The sequence below is a fragment of the Anopheles coustani genome, chromosome 2 (genome assembly GCF_943734705.1).
Source record: "Anopheles coustani chromosome 2, idAnoCousDA_361_x.2, whole genome shotgun sequence".
Lineage (NCBI taxonomy): Eukaryota > Metazoa > Arthropoda > Insecta > Diptera > Culicidae > Anopheles > Anopheles coustani.
In genome coordinates this window covers 92,043,992-92,061,141 of record NC_071289.1, presented here as the reverse complement: position 1 = coordinate 92,061,141, position 17,150 = coordinate 92,043,992, and the positions used below count along the sequence as shown (strand labels likewise).

General features: G+C 45.4%; 1 protein-coding gene and 1 non-coding gene across 2 annotated transcripts in view; one reads left to right on the top strand and one right to left on the bottom strand.

Annotated features, from left to right (window-relative positions):
* The first annotated feature begins 482 nt into the window (after positions 1-482).
* The window catches only part of LOC131266356 (uncharacterized), a 30,836-nt gene continuing 14,168 nt past the window's right edge, over positions 483-17,150 (top strand). The window contains exon 1 of the mRNA XM_058268840.1: positions 483-562. Coding sequence (XP_058124823.1) covers positions 546-562 — 17 coding nt within the window. The 5' untranslated portion in view covers positions 483-545. The remainder of the gene's footprint in view (positions 563-17,150) is intronic.
* Positions 13,651-13,732, bottom strand: Trnal-aag (transfer RNA leucine (anticodon AAG)). Its single transcript has one exon. It is a non-coding gene; the product is annotated as a tRNA-Leu (tRNA).

Genomic DNA, 17,150 nt, shown 5'->3' with positions numbered 1-17,150 from the left:
TGGAATTCAACCCAACGTGTTTTTAGTTGCACGCTCAGTAGGCCATAATTTTTCGTTCGCGTTAAGTGTTTTCTGTTGTGTGTGGCGATTGCGGTGCGTTTAGTCGTTCTACCGGTTTTTTGTTGCCGTTTGTCGCGTTCGCTAGTTTCACATTCAAACGGTCCAATTATTTCCACCGAAAAGAAAAGGGAACGAAACTCCTGTGCTTTCGGTAACGGTGGCTTATCTTCTCCGGTGGCGTCCGTTACGCTCGCCACAACGCAACGCCACAAAATATCCGTAGGCGTCTCGAACGCGGGGCGCGGTTTACTGGGTAGTCCCACACAAACACACTCGGCGTGACAACCGCGAGAGGCTTCGGCCGGAGCCAAGTTTTTGTGTAGGCTTGCGGGCCCCCACACTTTCGAATCCGCAGACGATCGTTGGCGACATTTCGAAAGGTCCTTTCCCGCGCACCGAAACCTCGGCCAGCAAGGAATGTTTGCCCAGCGTACTGAGGATAGCACCCGCCAAACTTCGAAGTAAACGACACCGATCGTAACACGATGGCACATCAATCGAGGTAAGTGGATGGAGCGAAAAATTGCAGCTGAGATAACCAGGATGTCGGTTCTATTTGTAGGTAAAATATTTTGAATTTTGGCAAGCCGTATCCCTCCCGAATCTTATGGTGAGGATCATGCCCGGAAGGTCAGATAGGAGGGTGTCTCTACAGTATGTCCCATAAAAAAATGCGAAAATCGGTACCTCAGATTCAAATTTTTTTTTTCAAACAAAATAATGAAACAAATTGTCATTTTAGTTAAGGAATCGTTTCTTAAGTCTTTAATGATTACATTAATAATTAGGTATACCATTTTTCTTGATCGCCTCCTCCATACAGGGACAAAATCGAGAGCATACCTTCTGAATGTATAAATCAGTTTTCGAGATCCACGCCTTGGCAATTGAAGCTGTCAGGAATCCAACGATGGTGCTAGAGCGTTCACAGGCCCTAACCTGAGCATGTGCCCCTGTTATTTAATCTAAAGGATTCAAGTCCGGGCTGGTGGGAGGTCAAATATAATTGCCAAAAAATCCATGTTTTTCTTCAGCCACGGTTGAGTTCTTTTTGAGGTACGTCACGGGACTCCATCCTATTGGTAAATGACGTGTTTTTGTGCTGCAAAGTTGGCTTTTATCCATGGCAGAACGTGGTCCTTCAAAATGTTCATATTAACCTCGGTATTAAATTTTAATTCAGCTTTGATAAATGCTGAAGGCATTTTAAAGCTATTGGGCGAAATGGTCTCAAAATCTATGATTCCAGCCGAATGTTTGGTTGTAAACTTGATTTTTAGGTTCTCTGGAACATCCTCAATCTTCTTAGGCGTTATAAATCTGTCTGTACGTGTGTTAGACACGGGATCGACGATGGACATTTTTTCATCAGAGAATACGATGACGATATTCTTTTGTTTTGATGCTGACACCAAACGTGTCGAGAACTCCAGCCGTAGTTGTTTGATTCGGTCTGTTACAAGGTGATGCTTTACTCTGACTCTGGATGAACATTTCAAGTCATGTTTGATCATCCTATGCATGGTAGTTTTTGAAATATCGGCTTCCTTAGCCAATTTCCGGATCGATCTGCTACGATTTTGTCTCACTCAACCTCACATTGATCTGATGACTTTCGGCGTGCGAGTGGACCGTGGATGGCCACTTCCTGGCTTCGTGGGATGTGGTCCACCAAAGAGTGATCGTAGGATACAGCAAACAGTGGCCAGGTGGCATCCTGCGATCGATACAATTTGTTTTACGGGCTTTTGGGCGAGCAGTAAACTAGTCACAATCTCCTTTACGAACATTTTTCACATCTTTATTACTCGAGAATCACTCTTTTGATTACATCGTCTCATAGTATACTACCAGATGATTACACACACACATGACCTTGGTAAAAATAACGTTTAAAGTTACCCAAAAATGAGCATTGAAAATTTTCGCATTTTTTTATGGGACATACTGTAGATGTCCATTAAAATGATCGATATGTATACTTCAGCCACGCGTGGGTGATCACGTCCTCGCAAAGTTTCTGTTCCGTTTGATGCCACAACATACAAGTCCCAGCCAGCTAAAGGCGGCCATCGTCCTACGCACGGTTGTATCATTTCGCAACAAAGTGAGTCAATACGGGACAAGATCGTCGTCGCGAGACACGTAGGTGGGCCACCAGACCTTCCATCCCATACAAGATGTTTATACGGTTTCAATTTTCCTTTTTCCAGTAATTTGAAGGATGATTAATTTATGGAAGTGCATATTTAAAATCATTGATATAGGCGTTTGTATAACTTTCAAACGGGCAGAAACAGTTGGTGGAGATATTGATCGAAAAAAGTTGTACAAGCAAACTATGCGTTTGTGTATCCGGTATTATATTTTGAATAGTCAATTTGTTTCTTGGCTACAGCTGTTATTTGGTTCTAGTATCTCAATCGGTCCGGTTGTTTATGAAAGGGATGTTTTATCAGATGTTTCCTGGACGCGGATGAATATTAGTTGCAGGATGTTACCGTTATCAGCTTAAATGAGTTGTCTTGGAACCGAAGCCCCTGTCTTCGTTCACTAATATCTGTCGCAGGATGTTCAATCTATGCGACCACTCGGCACTTTTCCTGAAACAATTAATCATACTAAAACTTGGTCGCTTCGAGCGTACACTTATCTCGTTTTTCGTGCTCGAATGGACTCGTTTTCGTTGGACAAGTCCTATGCTTACATCCACTAGAGCTTCTGTGGAGGATATCGTTCCGTAATCGTAACCGAAATTAATCTTTTCTTTTCGGTTTGCTCGTTTCCTCTCCGGATCAATTGAGGGCTTTTGGGGAAAAACGATACGTTTTGGATAAAACCGCAGCTAAAAGACAAATCATGCCGTTCCGGAAACGCAAACATAGATATCATTTTGGACGGCAATTTTTGGCGGTTAGCAGAAAATCGTTGGACTTCCTGATCCGACCCGGTGTACATCTGATATGAGTTTTTGTGTTTGTTTCTAGCCGTCTTACTCTACCTGTTTCCCCCGGCCACACTGACACCGTGCTGGCGCGTTGATTGATTATGACTCCGGTCGACTCCGGTCCAACGTGATCATCAGTCATAAGTAACCTGTTTACAAGACGCTGCCCTCACCCCAAGACCGTTCAGGAATGAAATCGATCGAGTTGTGAGATAATCCCGGTTGCTCAACTTACTTCATTCGTCTCCGGTTGGATGTGGAGACCTGTACCTGGATTTGTCAGCTTAAGAGATCGAGCGTTTCCGATACTCTGCGATTTTCGTGGCTTTTTCGTGTGAAGTCTCTTCCAGACTACCGGTCGGTGATTTCGAAAGGTTATTCTAGGTGTTCTCTAAAGGATTAAAGTGGCATGGTTACAAGCATCTCCTGGTGATTCTGGCGGCAACAGAAGAGAAAATAATTATGAATTTTTGATTGCGAAGGGCTTCAAAGAAAAAGCAGAGAAAAAGAAAGTCCACTTCTGTAAATTTTCCGCTAACACATTTTACTACCACCCAGCCCGTCATGGCAAATGCATTCGCGTCGCTAGTAACTGCAGCTGGTGGTCTTTTAAACTCTCCAAGTTCCAAGAACGGCGTTTCTTCACGCTGCAGCGTCATCGCATCAACTCCGCTGCACAGTTGCAGCTTAGTTTCAATTTTCCTCTTTTTAAAAACCTTTTCTTCCAGTCATTGGATCGCCGACAGGCAGCGGGCGATGACGATCGGGTTTTTGGTGTGTGCGTGTGTTTCGTCGACGCCGCCCTTTCAACATCTGTTCCACGGCTGCTGTTGTTATCGCGGGGTGTCAATTTATTGCTTTCATTAGTTTCGGATCTGTCCCGTCCCGGGAGCACCCTCACAATGCGCGCCTCTTTTTTGGGGTCCACCACTGTACATTCTCCGGCCGAGTTTCTTCCGCGGAGTCAGGAGAAAGAGAAGAAACATAAAGTAGTCACATTTTTCTAAGGCATAATCCACACGCTGTCCGCCGTCGGTCTCTGTTTCCAATTGCAGTTTATTCATATTTGATTCGAAATGTTCGGCCAGGTCCGTCCAGGCTCCGTGTTTTGTGGACGATTTTTAACGCCTTCCTAATTTCCTCTCTAAGAATGTTGAACGCCGATAGATAGAGTGTTGTAGGGGGAAAATTTAAATTCCATACCGACGACTATCGGTGAAATCGTACCGACCTGTGGTGCGTCATAATGTAGGGCACAAATTGAATTTGGGGTTCGGGAAAGATGTGGAATTTTCAAATTTTTCCGGAACTAATCCGTTTTAGTATTCACCCAAAGTTAAAAGTTTGAAATGATAGTGTCGTAAAAATAAATGAGTTGTACGAAATAAGTTTTACCTGTTTTAAACAGTCTTGGGGAAGAGTGCGTTTCGACGGAAAATTGATATTCAAATCGGTTCACCAACCAGTCACTGACCTGAATTAAAAACGACGGCCCTTGTATAAGCATATATGAACGAGCATAGATTTCAAATAGGAAGCTCCAGTTGCTCACATGCTCTAAATCACGAGCACTTTGGTTAGCAACCCCAGGTCCGATTGTTGTTAATTGCAATCGCTCCCGATACGTTTTTGGGTGTGTTTAGACCCCGTTTGACTGCGTGTCAGTAAATAAACCTAACGAGAATTGGATGCGTTTCATACTGCAGCAAGTCACGAATACTCGGCGTGGTGGTTTTACATTTTGCAAGCAGAGCATCCCACATCCGGGCGCTTGGTTTCAGGTGGCCCTCTTCCGATTTCGGTGCATCATGTTTCTAGAACACCACGCCCGTTCGTGGAATGGAGAAGCTAGAGGAGCAGCCAGCTTTTTACAGCAAACAACGACTTCATTGACAGAGCCGTCGCCGTTCTCGTTCCGCTCGACGATTTTATTGTTATTCAAATAAGTTGTTATACTTTTCCGAGCGAGTGGGCCGCCATTTGCGGCTGGTTTGGTTTTTTTTTTTCGCTCCCGGTCGTTTAACCCAACGCGTTCTTTTGCGTGTTCTCCGACTAGAACCGCTTGCACCGCTGCACTAGGCCAACACAGTTGTTGGCTCTTAAAACGATGATGCCCTGCAAGATTGGTTATAAATTGCCAGCCATTGATTTTCCTTTCGAATTTGTCACCAGCCTCTTCGGTCCTAGAGCTTGTGGCTTGCCTTCCGCCATTGTATTTAAATTTTCCGAATATGAATCCCAGACGGAAGGCGAGGCGGCTGATCGTTTGCGGAAGAACGTACGCTGACACATCGGGGTGTGACTTCTCAACCGAACCAAAGCTTAAAAAGCCCGAGCCAGTGCTGAGGGAATTGGATCGCTGTTACTTCCTTATGGCTCGGGGGAGCCTCGGAATCCTCTTTCATTCATCCCGTGTAATCCAAGCAATTGTAACCCCCTGCGACGACGATCGCTGTGTGATGTGTGATGCTCATGTTTCCTTCTCGAGTGAGAGCTTTGTGTCGAAGTTCTTGCTAGTTCTTGCGCTGAAGGGAGCCGCGCTCGATGGATAAACGCCGACGAAGCCCTATTCAATTCCATTACAGCGTGACAAATGCCATCCGAGTGTTTTGTTTGGTGCCACGGCCAGGCTCGGTCGAGAGTGATCGGGTAGGTGTGCTGTTATGCTGGATCGAGCCAACGATCATGTGTGCGAGATCAACAGATCAGACCCGCGGAGAAGCGCTCCGGCTGTGGAGGAGAATTAAAAATAAAACAACATTGTTGTGCCGGATAAAAACCGGGGGATGAAATGGGAAGAGAGGCAGGGACGACGCTGTATGTGACAATCAAAATGCAAAAAAATAAATATCCTTCTTAAGACGCCACACCCTGCTGTCTTCGTCTGGGAAGGCAAGAGAGCTCCTATAGCGTCGAATCGAATCGCTCCAAGTCGACCGCAAAAGGGTTTTGGGAACGACAGTGTAGGAAGATACATAAATTATTCAAAAATGTTTTGCACACACTGTGTCGTTGTGAAGTCCCACTACGCACGTACGATGCTGGAGGCATCACAGTTGTGCCTACCTTCGAAGATAAGCTTTTGCGGTTGGCGTTCCTCCAGCAGTCCACCGCTTACCGGATTGCCTTTTGGGGCGCTCCCATTTAGCTTTTTTTTCCCCCCTGTGCTCCTGGTGAAGTCACAACTGTTTGCCAATTACACACTCCACCCCAACGCTCTGGACTAAAAAAATATGCCTTCATGCTTTCTTCTTATGGCGAAAGGCGGCCGCAGCAGGTTCCTTCCCCGAGATCGGGTCGGAGGTTATTTGCGCGCGAGTCTCGGTTCCCTGTTTCCGAAACGAGGCAGTCAAGCATATTCCGCTACTGAACCTCCGTTTATCTTTGCTGTCCCCGTGGGTCATTGTTTGTAAATGAGGTTTCTCGTTCCTGACGAGTCCCAATATGGGAGAGGCTCTGGAATATCGTGGATGATGTTCGAATGGAATAAATCCACCCTCCCGTGAGGATCGTTCTTCGTCCCAGATGTACTATTAACCTCCTTCCCGTTAGCCCCCAGTGTTGCTCGTACATCTTAACTAAAGGTAAGAAAATTTGAAGAACCTTACCCTTTGGTTTTAAAAATGTGGGTCAAAGTAAACGACAAAGTAATCCCATATGCTTCAGTAACAATTCTTTATGTACCTTTCACGGAACTCTGCTTAGAACATTCCCCATGTCCAAGTTCTTCCCCGTCCATCCACACTGAAGGATTTATTTTCCTTTGCTTTGAGAGATTCAATTAGCCTATAAATTGAGCCGATGGGTTTTCAACGATAAAACTGACCAACATAAAATAAACACAACATTGAGGGAACCTCCTCCCGTCCAGTGACCGAGTGGATGGTGCAATGTCTCTTCGGAGGAAGCGCGCTGAAGTGCATCCATCTTCTTCCGCCCGCCATCGATTTCGAAAGGGTGCGGTTTGAAGAATCGATCGTAAAATATCGATCCACTCCCCTATCATCCGATCCGATTGCGGCCGCACATGGGTGCAGTAAAATAGTACAAAGTTATGAGACTTCCTTATGCAGCCCGGCCGTGAGCAGCGTGTCGTGTTGCATGCGTGCAGCGGAATGTGTGCTCGTGTGTGAGTTCCTCTGCTTGGGAAAAGTATTTTCCCTATCGCGGTCTGTTTTCTTCCACCAGATGTGGCCGTGCGGCGGCGAAGCATATGGTCCCCGGTGGAGGGGCCTGCAAGTCGTAAGTTAGTCGTCGACTGTTTTGTCTAGACGTCGAGAAAAAAGCCGTGCGCAGTTTGTGATGACTTTGGCGCTGACGCATCGGCGCAGTTTCACCCGGTCGGCATCTTAGACGGTAAATAAATCGAGACGTGATCGTAAAATAACTAAGATGCAGTGATAGCGTCGCTGTTCGGGTAGCAAAAGTGCGGCCAAAGGCAAATGCAAATGTTGGGAAGCGCTTTATTACTGGGGGATTAGTTTTCAAAATTTATATTTTAGTCTATCAGTTTGGTTTTTTTTCTATAAAAATAGGTCTTATCAAGTCAAAATTGGAAACTGGATAAGAATAATCTTTAACCTCTAAATCGGAGGCCCAAAATCGAAAGTATCATTCGTTGGACCTAACCTAACTCTGCATTTGCGGCAAAAGTTTTGATGTCTCTGTAATGGCTGGCAAGAGTCCGCCGGCAATGATGATGATGATGATGATGATGAGGCAACCGTGTCGCGCGCACGCCCGACGAATGACGAACAAATTTATGGCCCCTGGCCGTCGGTTGGAGGCGCGCGCGTGGGCGACTCGTGCGACGCCAATTGAAAACTCGAGATCATAAGTTTCTCCCGAGTTGAGCTGTGAGCGCCAGTGGTGTGGCTTTTGGGGCCGAAAAGCCGAGGTTCAAAAGCCGGATCCAGGCCGGTTGCTAGCCGATGGTGGAATTCAAGTTTTCGGTATATCATTATTGCTGCCGACTGCCGACTAATAACTCCGCTCGCCTGGGTCCGAGCTGGGTCCGCAGCAACTACCAACCGGTTTGATTTTGCGGGGGCTTTTGAGTTGCGAGTGTCTAAATCTGGACAGGCTTCGGCAAGGCCTTAGCCTAACGTTGGGACGTAAAGATTTAACTGTGGACTGTCTCTCCTGCCCGTAATCCAGCTGTAGCTGGTCTTCCATCTTCCAGTCCTTGTGTCGAACCACCGAATCACCGGGTGTGTTTGCATTGAAATGGAAGTTTTAATTCGGCACCGCAGAGAACTGATTTCCCAACATAGCAAAGAACAACCAGCGCTCCCTGGCCAAATATGTACCCTCACACACTTCGATCCCTCCGGGGGGGTTCCAACCTTGGATCTTCCTGTGTGCCTGAACTGTGTGGCCTGTGTACCCTCATAGCCACCAGACCGAACATCGTTTCTGCATTCCCGGATGCGATCGATGTAAATTTTTCCAAACAATAGATCAAGCTGTGCGTGTGTCGTGTTTTAGAAGTCTGAGCGTCTGAGGCGCGAATTGTGTGTCCCGCAGTTTTGTCGCACATCGCGCCCGCCGGATGGCTTCCAGCATCGCGCTACGACGTTTTTGTTTGCCCACCCCCTGCTGCTCCGCTGAAGACGGAAGAGATCGACAAACAAACCTATGGGGACCTAGATTTTAAAACAAGCCGGGGATCATCCGGAGTTTGTGGAGTTCTTTGTGGAACCCCGTTTGATGATCGTGAGGTTGATAAGATCTAACACACGTCGCGAACGCACCTTTCGGCGTCGCGTACTCGACGGCTCTCGTTCTCATTGTGGAATTGGTCTTCAGAAGTATCCACGAAAACGTGGTAAAGTGCATCGAGTTTGAATGGCATAGGAAAGTGCGCTTTACCACGTTTTTCCCTGAAATCGTCTTCACTTTGGTTGACATAGATTGATCTGCATCTGCGGCTTGAATGAAAAGCCGTTGATGAAAATGTTCACGGCTGTAAAGTATTTTTCCTCGGAATCTCGCCTCGCTTACTTTGATGAAGTAAGGTAGATAAAAGTCAAATAGACGATTGCTCCGAAGACGCCCACGGATGTGATTTGTCGGTTTTTGAACGGTGGTTGGTTCAGGTTTTTCTCATCTCTTCTCACTCTGTCTCGGAAGGCGCACGGTTGAAAATGGAAGAAGGGTAGTCTTTTGCAGCTGGGCAACGAACGAGATACTTAAGACTGCAGCGAGCGTATGCGTGCGTGAGAGTCTGTACGCATCAGCGCACGGTTAGGTTACGTCGTTGACCAATTGTTTACCAAGTATGGCGTACCGGTCCCGTCGTACACTTTACGTACACGTTTACGCGGTGATGACAACCTAGACGACGATAGGGTTACCTACCAGCGCTTCGGGGGGCTTGTTTGTCGAGGTAAAATATTTGACCAAAAGATGTGTGTCGATGGACACACTAAAAATCGTTTTACTTTTTTTTTTCTTTCGATTTTAGAAGCAACACAGAAGTGGAGAGTTGATCAGTTAGATTGATTTTTGTTTGGATTGTCATAACGGTTCGAATCCGCTTTATTTTAGAATTCATCCTGTTGAATCGTTAATAAATTTTAAGATAAATTTAAAGATTATCTCTATGTATTGCCGTAAACGGTGATTCTTACCTAAACATCGGACGTACAATAATTCAGGATCTCCGATATTGTCTTCATAGGATTTGAACTAGTTATTTTTTATGATAGTTTCTAAATCGCCAATCGTTCGAAATGGTAATTGTGTATTTATTCTTCAGCATTTCGTTCTTCACCTGAGAGCGCTCTCTCGAAGATGTGTCATGTAGCGGACCTAATTTGAATAGATTTCAAATAACTGAGGGATTGCCATTTTGCGAGCATGTTCTTCGAACGATGGACGGTTTTCCACACTTTCCACCAGAGCGCGAGAAGAGGTGTTCCTATCCAAATATCCGCCCCAAACAAATAAGGTGATAACCATTAATTCTTGTGACACTAAACTGATCCGAACAACCCCCTCGGGAACGCCGACGGTGGTGGTGTGTGGCTGACCTCTCCTCCTAGCGGTGTGGAGGATTTATGAGCGACAGTTTGGTGGGAATACATTTGAATAAACTTCCAAATTGGAATGATTTTTCCGGCGCGACGTTCGAACCCCCGACGCTCCCTGATGCTGATAAACGTAGATCCGAACGTAATCAGATCAATATAGCCGCCATGCGCCGCTTGGAACGCGGGATCGTAGGGCACTTGTTTGTATCCTCGATGGCACACTCCCCGTCCCTCCCCCCGGGGGTAGTGCTAGCTTTCACTCCTTGTTTGGGGCTTATTTAAACACTATGATTTATTTTGGAAGCTGTGCTATTTTGCCACTCTTTCTCAAAGCACTTTTTCACTCGAGGCCGAAATTTATTGACTACTTTCCTAATTCGGCTCTGTTGGTAATATTTGAATGTATATGGAAAGTGGATAATATTGTCGCTGTCCTGGATTCGCTGTGAGGTCTGTGTCTATTGATCGTGCCACACGGGAAGAGTTGGTTCATCTTTGTTTTTCACATGATCTAACTTTTATCTACAAAACTGACAATTTTTCGATCTATATGATTTTCAGTAAAAAAATTACCACACTCCGTCTTTCAACTGGGCAAGATTTATCACATCAAATGTGTAGACATATCTTTTTGTTTCTCAAGTTGTGTTTGTATTCTTTTTGTTTAATTCTCATCCCAACCCAATGATGCAAAGTTATTTGTTTTAAGGTTGTTGTATTTAGAACAGGAGATTTTTTGCTTCAACCAATTTACGCAACTTACGTAATTTTCCTATCAGCGAGGAAGTTCCCTGTGGTGTTCAGGTTTGAGGTGTGACTGGTATATTAATATATTAAACAGCTTTTCGAGCCCCGAGATGACGCGGGTGGTTCGTCCGAAGGTTTCGAATTGCGCCTTTTCACCTTCGCTTCGTTTTTGGTCGAATTGAACTGGTTGCGGTGGATTTTTACGATGGTTTATGAACAGGTTTATGTTTTTACTACCGCCACGCCGCGCGGTTCCTTGAAATGGAAGAAATCTCCTTTCAATCTCACGATTGGATTATTTCTTTTTCCCGTTTCGTTCGATTCGCTGTGCAATTCCGTTTGGACGTTGTTTAAGAGAAACAAGTTATCGATGTTGGGGGAATAAACTTGCTCCTAATCCTTTGCTAATAGAAACTGCCAGTATTAAAAACAGTCGCATAGTTTGACACTTATTGGTTAACGAACTTTTGCGTTCACATTTTAGTGGGTGAAGGTCGGAACAGGTTTATCTACAACGGACGGGTCCATATGTAGAGCTCCTTCGTAATTACTTACATAACGCGTTAATGACTTCACCCGACAAGTAGTTAATCGTTTCAGTGCAGTTGATTAGACTGGCGCGTTCGCGTTTCGAAAGCGGAATGTACGGTTACTATGTTGGCCACAAGATGGACAAGGTATGAAGATTGGTATGTTATTTCCTACAGCTAAGCGGTGGGTACCTCCAGGCCAATAGAGTGCACTTAATTGTGTGCTAAAATTTCATCAACAAATTAATTAACACCGAACTTGATCGGGACAGGATAATCCACCGAAATTTTGACACGATGTTGCTAATGTGCCAAAAGGTGGGTTTTATGCGGATCTCATCTTTGGCGAATAATTTTAAAAATAAACAGTGAATAATCCCAAGCCCAAGAACGGGATAGGTTGCACGCAAAATCGTTTGTATGACAAAGTGGAAAATAAAACACATCATCCATTGTCGTTTGGGAGTGGAGTGGAGTGGCTTTGAAGGATTGATGATCGTGCCAAACTCTGGTCCATGGAGAATCGATCGCCCACAGCCGGTCCAGCGCAGCAACCCTGGGAAGTTTTAATCCAACCCGTGCGTTGGCGGATGTCGGTAACACATTATTCTTACATTTTAATTTGCCCACCATGTGCGCGACAATCTAATCGTAAGAATCGACGCAGCCCCGAGCCGCCACCAACGCATCGCACAATTGAGGGCGGTTGGAGGAATAAAAAAAAAGTGGCTCCAGTTCACCTAGACGCAAAAATGTGCCTCCCCCCACACACGGAAGATTGGCTTGCACGGCGTTGGCAGAAGAAAGAGAGAGACCCTTGAGGAGTCGCGCAAGACGCTCGTTTGTCGATCCACGCGACATGCGAACGTTGCAAGTTAACGTCCGTGTGTTTCTGCCATTCGCTTCTATTAGGTTCATTTTTTATTATTGATGCAGATTGAGCGATCGTGTGTGCAGCTGCTGCAGCTCTGCAAATTCCATCAAATTGTCATATGACCACATGGGTCGAAAGTTGTTCTTAGTAGGCGTTGAAATGATGCAAGCCAACAAGAAGTTCGCGTCTTTGTTTGGTAAAACAAGACTATTTTATACATTTGAGTTTGAGTGAATTTTAATAATCTAAGTACTTTTAGGAAAAGTTACAAAGGAGTCCCAAGAATATGCTGTGCTTTATACGAACTGTTTCCATCGAAAACATTCCACAAGGAGTGCGGAGGAACATCAATCGGGGTCACCTTCGTACGATGCGCCGGAGTTTCAAAGGCAAGCTGTCCACGGTCGAACGTGCCGACAAAACAAAGAGCATCCCTTGGCGGCCTTTGCACGATCTTCAGCCATCGTTAGCCAGCTGCGGACACCCGCCGCTGTTCCCTGTCCGTCTGCGGGAGAGAGCCCTTTCAAATTGCAACGGCATCGCAAGACACTGCTGCTGCTGAATTAATCAGCGCCCGATGATCGTCATCGTCTTCGTCGTCGGCGGTGACTCGTCGTCGTCGTCGTCGTCTCGTCAATGTTGTGTGCGCCATTGTTTGCTCGTTTGTGTGTCGCGAATGTGTCCAGAACGATCGAATTAATTTCCAACTACTGGAGACGGGTCGGAGGAAAGACACATAAATTGACCTATAGCTCCTTGCCTTGCCTTACGTGGCGGCACACGTCTGATAAAAGTTCTTCTTGCCCCAAGCCGTGGCCTGACATTGAAGCGAGAGTGCCGTTCCGGTTTGATGTGGTTTGCATTTCAACTTCGTGAAAGTTTCGAACATGGTTTATTATTCTTTATTTAAATTCGCTCAAAGAATCCACTATACGATTCTTTCACTTTTGACCGACGACTTTCTACGCCGAAGTTCAATTCTGTTCCATTTTTTTTATTTGACATATTTGTCAAAACGTTGCAGTTTAAACTGCAATTGTTCGTACAATTTTCTACTTGGCATTAACACGTCAGCAACGAGTTGACATTTTGGGCCCCAAGGCATTCATTCATTCATTTATTTACGTAGCTGCTAGAGTTCACCAGCGGCATCTGTTTGTTATGAGTCGACTAGAAGGACGTTTTTTTTATGCGCGTCTGCGTAGTAGGCTTTCGATCGCTAATGATGTAGAAGCGTGGCGTAGGTGTAAAGCTGACAAACATGAACGGATGTGTGTATAAATAAATATAAATGAGCCTGGTCGAGATGACCGGTTCCATTTTTGGGAGGTTTTAAAAGGCGACAGGTATGATTTAATATTCCCATTTTCGTGATGCACTACGACCTTTACTAGTGTAAAGTAAAAATGGAATAGGGTTTAAAATACCGATTAGGGCAATATAAAAATAATTTTATCGTGGCAGCGGTGGGATTCGAACCCACGCCACCGAAGTGACTGGTGCCTTAAACCAGCGCCTTAGACCGCTCGGCCACGCTACCTGTGTTAGGATACCGTGGTTAATTGGCAGTTTTGCATCGTTTATCAAGTGTACAGTCCTGCTAAAACATTTAATCATTCGAATGTAAAGAGTGCACAGTGACTTGTTACAACAGATTTGACCCTCAGCATGCCTTTTTTCCTCTTCCATCGCCTTTTCTGTGTTTTTCTTGTGTCTTCATCGCATCGAAGGCGCTTCTACAAGCTTTTTAGGGGAAAGTGTTAGAAATGCTGTAAAAGTTAATCACATCGCACAGCGGGGAAGCGCGCGGCCCACGGCGACCTCATCAAACGCTTGGTGGCGGCGACTCAATCGAACGTAAAAGCGAAGCGAAGACGACCCATTCGCAGATTGATCGTCGCTCGTCGTCTTGGTTTGGTGCTCGTGCTTTGACGGATTGATTTATTGCGCTGATGGCTCGCGCAACCCAACTGGTGGGACGAAGAACGGGGGGGATGCTGGACGGCGGCAGACAAACCGGCGACCGGCGGGACTGCAGCGAAAGGCTCGAATGACCATCGGGACGGAAAACCCTATCGACGATACTTTCGACAGATTCATTACCTCTCGCCGACGACGCTGCAGCTTGTCAGAAGGCGCTGTGTTTGGAATGGTTAAAAGGTGTTGGCCCGACCTACGCACCGTCGCCGGTTTTTAGTTACCTTTGAGGTTTGCGAGTTGAGGTAATCTGATATGTTACGTGAGAGCTTGCTGTTCCGAGAGGAAGGAAATAGGCATAAGCTATTTCGATACTCTTTTCTAGTGTTATGGTAAACGTTTTTTTGGCTTTGGTTACGAACGATGTTTATGTTAAAAGTAAGCTTTTATTTACTTTCTTCTCAAATAGATGCCCATCAGTTTTCTTTTTTATTTGTTAAGCAAATGTAAAGACACAGTTTTGTAGTATTCGGTATGCTAATTCTAAACGCGATCGTACTCTGTCAAGGGCAGATCGGTCGCATCGTCTGCGTCGGTTTTCGTTTCCAACAATGCCACGTCCGACATTTGTATCAAATGGCGAAACTAAATTTGATTAAATAAGGAAAAAACTTACATCCGGCCACCGGCAGCATTGGGTCTCAGAACCGGAAGCACGGTGTTTCTTTCGCGCTCTTGCTCGGGTTTTCCGCCTAACAATGCATAATAATAATTGTCCACGTTTTTTTTTTGCTGAAGGGTTGGCCATCCGATCTGTTTGTTACCATTCCGAACGATCTTCCGACCGATCTATCAATAAATGGTGGGCCGACAACATGCGTCGTACGTGTGTGTACGGGGTTGCTCTTTTTTTTTTTTCTTGTTCGGGCGTTCCTATTTTGCAACTCTTTATTTGGTGCTTTTTCCGCCTTTTTTTCGCGCCGTATGACGCATCACTTTCGATGATGATGACACGCCAAACAAAAAAGGGCAGCTCATGTTCCGTCAACCGGTTCGGATGGTGGGATCATTTTGAGGGAAGGCAGTTTTTTTTCCCCCACAGCCCGTTTTCCGTTCTCGATTCTCATCAGATCCGTGGGACAATTCGGTACTTTTTGTTAGAAGGCGCCCTTGCCCGAACCGACCGCAGGATGGTTTCCCGGAGTTTTTTTTCTTCCTGTGGTTGTTTTTCACGAAGGATGTTCTTCTGTCCGTTTTAAACGCTCATTATCGTTGGAATGATATTTGTTTTTTTGTGCGGTGAGAGAGGTTTTATTTCCGCCCGCAAGAAGGATGTGACTGAAGTTGATCCGGATTGATTGGCGTCGTGGTGTTGTTGTCACATTTCCTTTACAAGTTGTTACAAGCTGTTTTTTTCTACACCCTCTTGATCGTTCCCTTAAGCGGACATCTGCTTAAGATGATGATTAATATTAATCTGTTTGAGTCAAGATGTCTTATGGTTGGCAAAATAGTATCATTTTGTGCGATAAATTACCTTCGGAGGGAAGAAACCCCTTCGCAAGGTTTACAAACGTTCTCTCTCTCGTAAGTTCGACAGGTTCAACCACACCTGGGGTTCGGTATCGGTTTAGCTGGCAATTCGTATAAATTAACAATATCTTATGACCCGCCGTACACCGACACCATCTTCATTTATACTTGCCCCGTCAGAGGCAGCGTCTGCAAAGATCAATTGATCCATCGAGTCTTTGACATCGCGGTCCCGCGGACGGTTATTACGAAAAATTATGGCCTCAAACCAACCAATCGATACCGTCACTGGCTGGTTTTTTTTATTGGTGGAAACAGCTTTCTGCGTTTGGTTCAAGTCGCCAGGTTCCTCGTGCCCTCTCGTTTGCCTGCTAAATGGCACTGAAGGGTGCTTGTTGGTGCGCAATCCGTGGGAGGCAGCGTTTTACTGCGTATTAGAGCCGGTAATAAGCTTCAGCTGGCGGCGGAATGGCGGATGACTCCAAACCACAGCGTAGGCGTTCTTTTACAGTTCGATTGGGTACGTTCCTTTTTTTCTGCAAGCCTTACATACATTCTTACATATGCCGGCTTCAGGTGTGATGAACTGTCGGACAAACGATTGTTGATTGCGGATTTAATTTTATTCCGGTGCTGAGATGGTGGGGGCTGGTCCTTTGTGGTATCTTCCTTCCTCATTAATCGCCACCTACGGGAGAAACATTGGCTGGATCTTGGGAAAGCAACACCAAGTATATCTGTGTTCGGTGTCAGGCTGGTCGGCGTAAATGAGAAACTTTTCAATTTATATTTTAACCTGATCTTTTATTAAGTGATTTAGAATGGTACCGAAAGCGCCATAAGCACCAAATGAACCAAACGGTTTTCATTTTCTAAACGATCAGGTTTTTTTTTCTAATGACCCCCGCATTCAGCTTGGAAGCTCGCCGAGGAGGAGGTGTAAACGGTTCGAAAAGTTTCACACCAGGCTGTTAAAGCCGCTAGGTAAGCCGCTGGTAACGTATCTTCCAATTTTCAAACGCGCTTCGTGTGGAAGTGCCGAAAACCGGGGAGGAAAAGAATGAAATCGAGGAGCGTTTTATTTACCCACTTTTCCCACCGGTTGGTTTGCTCAGTATTTGAATGTTCGATTTACTTTTCCTCAACCGGGTAGTGTTTGCCCATCATGCACACAATTCACACATTTCGCCTCCGAAGTGCTGCAGATGCACAATGCAGTTTGACTGTTTGCGCTGATGATTGCCTCCCGAGACAGTGATACTCAGTTTGAGTACCTCTTCGGTTATTCTATCGTCTTCACGATCGTATTTTCTCGTTTCGCTTTTAGTAACCTACTTCCAAAAGACACAATTTTTTCATTTAAAAAAATAGTTCTGGATTAAGGGTGACCTCTAGGAGTGTGCCTCAAAAGGCTTTAGTAATTAGAAAATATTTTTAACACTTCCCTCACCTTGATTTAAACAAAAAGAACCAAGTTCGTTGTCTGTGACTGTCTCATCAGATGGTCC